We start from the raw sequence: 8970 nt of genomic DNA on the forward strand, positions 1-8970 counted from the left end.
AGTCACACATAAAGACCACCCTCGTCGGCATCCTCCCCCTGCCCCTCCACACAGTCGCTCACACCCCGGCGCGCCGGCCGCCGGGCCTCGGGGCCTGACACACCAACGCCTGTCTTCGCTGCGCAACTTGTTATGCTCCAGCTCTTAGCCCTTGACCCAAAAACCCCGAGAAACCGAGAGCCGCAGAGCCGGCCTCGGGCGGCCTTTGATGGCTTTGTTATTGTTTGGGTTTGAATCGATACGCCCCTCCCCATCCTTCCTCCCTCGCGGCTCAACACCCGGCTCCCGCCTCCCCGCACGCCCCGCGCCCCTCCCCCTCCATTTTGGCGCCTTTTCCTTCCCGCCACGTCGTGGCGGCGTAGAGACCATTCTGACCGCGAGAGCCGGGGCGGGGCGTGGGCGGGGCGCGCCCGCGTTATGCAGATGAGCCGGCCTCTGGTTGGCTGGAGGCGCGCTGGCGGGGGCGGGGCCGGGGCGCGGCGACGGGGCGCGAGCGGGGAGGGGGGTGCGGAGGGGAGTCGCCCCGTCCCACCGCTCCCCCACCCCCTCTCCTCCCTCCGCCGGCCGGGCCGCCCGGCTTCCCCCGCCTAGGCCTCCCGGAGAGGCCCCGCCCCCTCCCCGCCCGCCCGCGCGCCCCCTCCCCGCCGGCGCGCTCCGCCCCTTTTACTCCTGGCGGCAGGGCGAGCCGGGCGTCTGCTGCAGCGGCCGCGGTGGCGGAGGAGGCCGGAGAGGACTTGGCGGCGGTGGCGGTGGCGGGACCGGCAACAGCAGCAGCAGCAGCAGCTACAGCTACACTCTCCCTGTGTCGCAGCGCTGCCACACCAGCCCCTCGAGCCGCCCACCCTGCCGCCCGCGGCGCTGCCTGACCCTGCCGGCGTGTCCGTCAGCCGCCAGCCCCGGCAGCGCCCCCAGTCGTCCTCCGACTCGCCCTCGGCCTTCCGCGCCAGCCTCAGCCGCAGCCGCAACGCCACCCGCAGCCTCAGCCCCGGCCTTAGGCACAGCCGCCGGCGCAGCCCTAGCCCCTACTGCAGTAGCTCCTCCAGACACAGCCTCTGCGCCGACACTCTGGAGGTGGAGATGCTCTTGTCCAAAATCAACTCGCTTGCCCACCTGCGCGCCGCGCCCTGCAGCGACCTGCACGCCACCAAGCTGGCGCCGGGTAAGTGCCTCTCTCCCCCCAACCCTGGATGGAGGTGGGAGGCGGCTGGACCTCGAGCGTGGGAGCTGGAGGGCTCGCGGGCCGTCACTGAGTCTCCTGGGACTCTCCCTTCCCTAGGCAAGGAGAAGGAGCCCCTGGAGTCGCAGTACCAGGTGGGCCCGCTCCTGGGCAGTGGCGGCTTCGGCTCGGTGTACTCAGGCATCCGTGTCGCCGACAACTTGCCGGTGAGTGGGCGCCCGGCTTGCGGGCAGGGCGCGCCGGCCGGGGGCACGCCGGTGTGTTTGGCCCCCGGCGAGGGAATCTCTAACAGAGACTCTATGGGGGGGCTTTCCAGGTGGCCATCAAGCACGTGGAGAAGGACCGGATTTCCGACTGGGGAGAGCTGGTGAGTATCCTGGAGGGAGCGACCCCCCGGGATGGGTGGAGTGGGGCACCCTGTGACCCGCCCGCGCCCTAACTGCAGCCCCCCTCACACCCCTCTACAGCCTAATGGCACCCGAGTGCCTATGGAAGTGGTTCTGCTGAAGAAGGTGAGCTCGGGCTTCTCCGGCGTCATTAGGCTCCTGGACTGGTTCGAGAGGCCCGACAGTTTCGTCCTGATCCTGGAGAGGCCGGAGCCGGTGCAAGACCTCTTCGACTTTATCACGGAAAGGGGGGCCCTGCAGGAGGAGCTGGCCCGCAGCTTCTTCTGGCAGGTGCTGGAGGCGGTGCGGCACTGCCACGACTGCGGGGTGCTTCACCGCGACATCAAGGACGAGAACATCCTTATCGACCTCAATCGCGGCGAGCTCAAGCTCATCGACTTCGGGTCGGGGGCGCTGCTCAAGGACACCGTCTACACGGACTTCGATGGTGAGTCAGGCCTGAGGGGGAGCTCCCCGGGAGGGGAACTGCCCAGGTGACTCGGCCTGGCCTGGAGGCCTCGGCAGGCTTCCCTCCCCGGCCCTTTGTAAAGGTCATCGGGCCGCCTGGCTCGATGCTAGCAGGGGTGGGGCGAAGGAGGGCTTCCCAGGGTAGGAAAGCTGGGAATTTCGAGCCAGCTAAACCTGTAATGTCTCTGGCATGATTTTATTTTTTAAGTGGAATTCAGTGGGTTCCAAGCTTTCCCCATGAATAAGAGGTTGTGGGCAACCGGCCGTAGCCCAGATTTCTGAAGTCTGACCCAGTTTCCCCGCCAGTAGAAAGATGGGAGGGAGGGGGACAGGGGGAGGAGAGAGCGGGAGAGATGAAAATTGAACGTCGGTTTTGTCATTTTTGTTTTGATTTATAAGGGAGTTTTCGGTGAGGTAGTTTTTAGAGCTGCAGTGTGTTTTTTTTCCCCTCCCCTTTGATCTAGGGACGAATAAGGAAGAGAAGAGTAGTTTCACTAAATAATTAATTTTGTTGACTCTTGTTATTATTTTTGGTGGTGATGTGGAGTGAGGGAGTCGGGAATGAATGTTGTGAAATAGGATCTCTTGCTGGTTTGAAAATTAGTTGGGTGTCTCCACAGAGAGGATGAAAACCTATCCTAGGGAGGGGCTTGGAGCGGGTTCTTTCAGAAAAGATGGAATGGAGAGCTCGGAGATCAAAGCAGAGGCGGGTGGGTCATCATCTGAGCGGCTTAACCTAACAAACGACAGCCTTTCAAAACTTGTGACTGGGGCTTGTGGTTTGTGTTTATTTGCCCTTGGAGGACGCTGGGTTGGGCTGCATTTTTTTTTGTATTTAACAGTTAATGGCTGGCCGGGTCCTCCCATGTTTTTTCCTTCCAGTCTTTGCTGCCCCCTGGTGAGCACCAGCGGGATGAGCCCACATTTTTTTTTTACAACTCAAAGTTTGTAAACAGGAATCACGTGGTCTGAAGCCAGCCCAGCAGCTCTGCCTCTCCCGTGGATGGAGGAAGGGGTGTGGGTGTCTGCCCCTGCATTCAGAGGGTGGAGAGGAAGGACTCCTAAAGGGCACCCTGACTTAGGATATTGTGCAAGTGTCCTTGCCTGGATCATATCTGAGGTGGCACTCTAACCTGCTCCTGGGCAAGGACCTTTAATGCAATTTAAGGATATTCTGTAGGGATACCTCCCTTGATTATGCATGTGTTCATCTCCTCCTCCAATTGTGGGTGGTCCTGCCACATCCAAGCCTGGTGCTTGGGTCTGTGGCTGGCCCTGTTTGTTTCTTGGAGTTGTTTGTTTATGGTCTGGGCTGATAGAGAAGTTGGTAATGTTTTGGGTTGGAGAGTTGCCATAAGCTGCTCAACCACTCCTGTTAGCCCTGGGGAGGGGCGGATTGGAGTTCACTCAGCTACTGACAGAAGTAGGCTGGTGCCTTTTTTTTTAAGTTACTCAGCATACCTCTCAGTTGCTTTGAGTTTTATTTTTGCTAAAAGCATGTTTTCCTTCCTATTCCCCTGTCTCACAGGGACCCGAGTGTATAGTCCTCCAGAGTGGATCCGCTACCATCGCTACCATGGCAGGTCGGCAGCTGTCTGGTCTCTGGGGATCCTGCTGTATGACATGGTCTGTGGAGATATTCCCTTTGAGCATGACGAGGAGATCGTCAGGGGCCAAGTTTTCTTCAGGCAGCGGGTCTCCTCAGGTAACTTCTGGGAAGTCTCTTATTGAGGAGAGGCTGGAATCACAAGGCTGATAGTCCCTGACGAGCTTGGGGAGCTTTACTCCCCAGGAGAGGCCGTGACCCTTAGCAGGATTCTTGGCTAGTGATTCACGCTTGAGAGCCAGTCTGCAGGAATCAAATGATGTGCATTTGTGGGTGCTTTTGCAGGGGGGGTCAGAGGAAGAGCACCTGTGAGAATATTAGGAAGAAAAAGACCATTTAGTATCACTGGAAGATTTTTTTTGTTTTTGAGTACCCCAAAATCCTGATCCCTTAACTCCTGGCTGTTTTGCCCAGGAGTAAGAAGTTGAGGGCTCTTTGAGCCTTCTCTCTTAAGGCAGGCCAGGCCCTCTAAATACTGCGGTTCCAGTGACCTCATCGTGGGTGGTGTTCATATTTGTAAGTCAGTAGGTGAATTGAATCACCTCATCATGCTTAGTGATGTCTCATCAAAATCCCTTGTCATCATCCTTCCTATTTCTGGTGAGTGGGCGTCGTGGGAAAGGTCCCAGCTCTTGAAGTTTGAAAACCACAAGTTTAAGAGGGGAGCTGTTTTTTTTTTTTTTTTAGCTGAAAGCAAACTGGAGGATCTAGATGTTAGTTAATACCTTCTGATTGAAGAGGCAGCCTTCTAGAAAGGGCCCAGTCTCTCGGTTGGATCCCTGACCTGTGGGCCCCTGGGAAGCAATGTGGGAAGACCTTTACATTGCAAAAGCAAGTTGAGTCATTCATAACCTCTTGTCTTTCTTTCTCTAGAGTGCCAACATCTCATTAAATGGTGCTTGGCCTTAAGACCATCAGATCGGCCAACCTTCGAAGAAATCCAGAACCATCCGTGGATGCAAGATGTCCTCCTGCCGCAGGAAACTGCTGAGATCCATCTCCACAGCCTGTCGCCAGGGCCCAGCAAATAGCTTCTCCCACAGGTTCTTTCCTCCCTGTCAGATGCTCAAGGGAGGGGAAGTGTCTTGTCTCCAGCTTCTCGAGTACCAGTGACACTTATCTCCAAGCAGGACAGTGCTTGATACAGGAACAACATTTACAACTCATTCCAGACCCCAGGCTCCTGGAGGCTGCCTCCCAAAAGGGAGGAAGAGACTCCACTCCAGGCATCCTAGGCCTCCACTCCTCCCATAGAAGCTCTCCTTCTCACTGGTGTCCAGCATTGCTGGACTCTGCAAAATCCCAGGGGTGGGCAGCGGTGGGGGGGGTGGGAGTAGGTCAGGATCCTGCCATGGAACTGTTTCCTTCATCAAGAGTTCTGCTGAATGCCGTGACGGGTCGGGCGGGGTGGGGGGGATGCGGGGTGGGGTGGGTTAGGACTAGCACCATTTTAAGTCCCTGTCACCTCTTCCGACTTTCTGAGTGCCTTCTGTGGGGACTCCGGCTGTGCTGGGAGAAATACTTGAACTTGCCTCTTTTACCTGCTGCTTTTCCAAAAATCTGCCTGGGTTTGGTTCCCTCTCTTTCTCCCTTCCCCTTCCCCCCCATCCTTCATATGAAAGGTGCCATGGAAGAGGCTACAGGGCCAAACGCTGAGCCACCTGCCCTTTTTCCACCTTTAGTAAAACTCCCAAGTGAACTGGTCTTCCTTTTTGGTTTTTACTTAACTGTTTCTAAGCCAAGACCTCACACACACACACACATACACACACACACAAATGCACAAACAATGCAAATCAACAGAAAAACTGTAAATGTGTGTACAGTTGGCATGGTAGTGTACAAAAGGATTGTAGTTGATCTAATTCTTTTTTAATTTTGCCTTTTAAGTTATTTTACCTATTTTGGGTTTTTTCCTTGGAAAGATGATGCGCGTTCTAACCTGGAGGTCAATGTTATGTATTTATTTATTTATTTGGTTCCCTTCCTGCTCCAAGCTTCCACGGCTGCCGCCATAGTTTTCTTTTCTCTCCTTTCCTCCTCTGACTTGGGGACCTTTTGGGGAGGGCTGCGATGCTTGCTCTGTTGGTTTGTAGGGTGACGGGACTCAGGCGGGACAGCTGCCGCAGCTCCCTGACTGCTGCGGGGGCCCCCTCGCCGGCTTACCCAAGTGGGCGTGGGGTCTGGGGGTGATGGGGGAGGGGTGTTGCTGACTTGTGTATATAGGATAGATATATGAAAAGCAGTTCTGGATGGTGTGCCTTCCAGATCCTCTCTGGGGCTGTATTCTGAGCAGCATGTAGCCTGCTGGTTTTATCTGAGTGAAATACTGTACAGGGGAATAAAAGAGATCTTATTTTTTTTTTTTATACTTGGCGTTTTTTGAATAAAATACTTTTTGTCTTAACTTGTGGCTTAAGTGTTATCCATGCAGAGGCATGCTAATGTGCCCTTGGTAAGTGCCAAAATTTATCCTGGGAAGGAAAGGGGGAAGTTGTCTGCCTAAATCTGGTTGCTTGCCATGGGGCTTCTGGGATACACACTTTTCTGAAATGCATGTATGGCCAAAGAGTACATGGCCCAATTCTTGTGTGGACAAGATTTGGCTGGAGGGGCCCAGTGAAATCCCAACCTCTGTTCCCAATATGAATTATATTAGGGCTGGCCTAAAACGGCACTAGTCAGATTTCATGAAAGGCCACTATGGAAGTTCCTAGGCATGGAACTGTAGAGCATTTGCTGGAAAGTTCCTCTGGACAAAGCAGACCTAGAGATGCCAAAGTCTTGCTAAGCTACCAGTTGAGGCTTTTTGCGATTGTCTGTCCCACTAGTAAAACATTTTGAGCATGTGCCCTTGATATATGTTGAGTTTACTGGGATACTATATACTTGTGCTATTTTTAAGTTCTGATTGAAGTTCCCTTCACTTTTGGTGTGGGGTTTAGTCATTGGCAACAGTCAAGAAGCAAGAGTTTTCCTCCAGTAGTTGCTCAATTGTGTCCAACTCTGCGACCCCAAGGACTAGCCTGCCAGGCTCCACTGCCTATGGAATTCTCCAGGCAGGGATATTGGAGTGGGTAGCTATTCCCTTCAGGGAATCTTCCTGACCCAGGGATTGAACCCATATCATGTCTCCTGCATTGGCAGGCAGATTATTTAGCATCTGAGCCACCAGGGAAGCCCATTCCTTTCCAATGTGCTTGACAAAAAATTTTGTAATGAGATGTGGGTTTGATCCCTGGGCTGGGAACCTAAGCATGCGTGCTATAAAGCCCCTCTGCACTACAGTGAAGACCCAGCATAGCCCCAGAAAAAGCTTATAATGGGAGTGGCTGAAATGTTAGCTTCTGCCATTTTCTTACTGCTTATGCTGGGATAATTAGCATTTTCAGTCCGAGGCTTGTTTGCAGGGATATGTTTAAGCCCTTTGCTCATTATGTGAGAGTTTAAATGGCAGAACCCATGAGTGCACTCAGTGCATGTGGCCTGACTACCACCTGATATGCTGAAAGTACCCTGCCGTACCACTGTCAGTGTGCAGATCAAGTATTTGTAAAACACTGGTTTCTCGTTTCTCTAGAAGCCATCAGTAGCAGACTTCCCCTTGGGTCATCCTGCTCCTTACCGCCGGTGCATACACACACCCTCTGACCACTGGCCCAGATGCTGTCTTCTCAGGTTGAGGGTCCAGGCCACCAATGCCGCTACTCCTCATGTCTACCCTTAAGCTTGGACTAGATCAGAGAAGAAGGAAAAATTTATTGGTTCTAGGGGGCTAATTTTCTCAGTTCCGCTTTTCTCTATGCCCCTTGCACCCCGACCCCCCCCCCACACCCACACCAAACAGAAACTCCAATCTCTTGGAGTATGAGGGTTGCATACCTCATCCTTTCCAGTAAAGCTGACACTTGGCCTAAAAGTTGCTCCAAACTTCTAACGAAATCAAAGCCCCACCCTTTTTCCCCTTGAAGTTTCTGGCAGTTTGCCCATCCTCTACGGAGACTGCCAGGGATGATGATAGGAGATAGTGTCTCTTTGAAGAAAAGTACAAGAGAGTAGGTGCAAGATAGTAGGGGTTGCATAGGAAGGATGAAAGATCAGTCTCTTTTCAGAGAAATTTAAAATCTAGTGTGGAGAAGGGATGGGGTGTAGCCACAGGAATATAGAGGGGAGCAATGGTTAAAGCTGACTTGGAACCCTGACTTACCAACCCTGGATGTTGATACTACCACCATTTCTTACTGGATGCCTCAGGGCCTTTTTACACTCTCTGAGACTAATCTCTGAATACAGTAGAGATATTCTTTGATTGGATTATTAAGAAAATCCAATTAAATAAAGGGTGTACATGCAAAGAAATATTACCTCCTGATTAAGAATGCTTCTATATTTAGTTAAAGTACTAAGGAAGTGTGAAAGTATTAGTTACCTAGTCTGACTCTTTGTGACCCCCAAGGACTGGAGCCCACCAGGTTTCACTGTCCATGGAATTCTCTAGGCAAGAATGCTAGAGTGGGTAGCCATTTCCTTCTCCAGGGGATCTTCCCAACCCAGGGATCGAACCCGGGTCTCCCGCATTGCAGGAGGATTCTTTACTGTTTGAGCCACCAGGGAAACCCACTAAGAAGTACATGGTAATAAATTCCCAGAGTCAGGATGGTGGTTCTTTTATCTGGGATAGAGATAGGGTGATTGTAACTTGGGGAGGGGTATCTGCATGGGGGTCCTCAACTGTTTGGGCAATGCTTTATTTCATAAACCAGATGATGATGTATTTGCACTCCTCATGGCTTGCAGGATCTTAGTTCCCTGGCCAGGAATCTAATCTGTGCCCCCTGAAGGAGTCTTAGAGTCTTGACCACTGGGCCACCAGGGAAGTCCCAACATTATATTTAAAAATTTTTGGTTTGCCTTAAATGTTTCATGATAAAATTTTAAAAGTAATGAAATAAATGTGTGCTTATCACGAAGGTGGCAGCAGATGGAGTTATTACTGCCCTGGACTTTGAAGAATGAGCCTCAGTTTGTTCACTTGTAAAGCGAGTCGTAGAACATTCAGGTAAAACAAAGAAATCCGGAGGGTCTAATGTTTTTCCCCCATTAGACCAGGGATGGCAAACCACAGCTTGCAAGTCTGCCACACTACCTGGTTTTATATGGCCTGTAAGCTAAGACTGGGTTTTACACTTCTGAAGAGCTAAAAAACGACTGAATGAGGAATAATATTTCATAACTGTGGTGTAGAGAAGACTCTTGAGAGTCCCTTGTACCGCAAGGAGATCCAACCAGTCCATTCTAAAGATCAGTCCTGGGTGTTCATTGGAAGCACTGAT

The 8970-nt window shown here is 52.5% G+C and overlaps 1 protein-coding gene across 1 annotated transcript; it reads left to right on the plus strand.

The window, feature by feature from the left end:
* Positions 1 to 661: 661 nt before the first annotated feature.
* On the plus strand, positions 662 to 5034 carry PIM1 (Pim-1 proto-oncogene, serine/threonine kinase). The gene is made up of 6 exons (XM_055406834.2): positions 662 to 1159; positions 1277 to 1383; positions 1494 to 1544; positions 1645 to 2011; positions 3560 to 3736; positions 4511 to 5034. The coding sequence occupies exons 1-6, from the start codon at positions 1078 to 1080 to the stop codon at positions 4666 to 4668; spliced, it is 942 nt and encodes a 313-aa protein (XP_055262809.1). The 5' UTR covers positions 662 to 1077; the 3' UTR covers positions 4669 to 5034.
* Positions 5035 to 8970: the final 3936 nt, after the last annotated feature.

Source organism: Moschus berezovskii, chromosome 23, assembly GCF_049115385.1.
Source record: "Moschus berezovskii isolate FMDL1 chromosome 23, NW_MosBer_1.0, whole genome shotgun sequence".
Taxonomy (NCBI): Eukaryota; Metazoa; Chordata; class Mammalia; order Artiodactyla; family Moschidae; genus Moschus; species Moschus berezovskii.

What these genes read in the sequence shown, in the direction of transcription:
- PIM1 (XM_055406834.2), top strand. Translation starts at nt 1,078, where the DNA reads ATGCTCTTGTCCAAAATCAACTCGCTTGCCCACCTGCGCGCCGCGCCC. An exon ending in CGCCACCAAGCTGGCGCCGG is followed by an intron (nt 1,160 to 1,276) that starts GTAAGTGCCTCT and finishes TCCCTTCCCTAG; the next exon opens with GCAAGGAGAAGGAGCCCCTG. An exon ending in CAGGCAGCGGGTCTCCTCAG is followed by an intron (nt 3,737 to 4,510) that starts GTAACTTCTGGG and finishes TTCTTTCTCTAG; the next exon opens with AGTGCCAACATCTCATTAAA.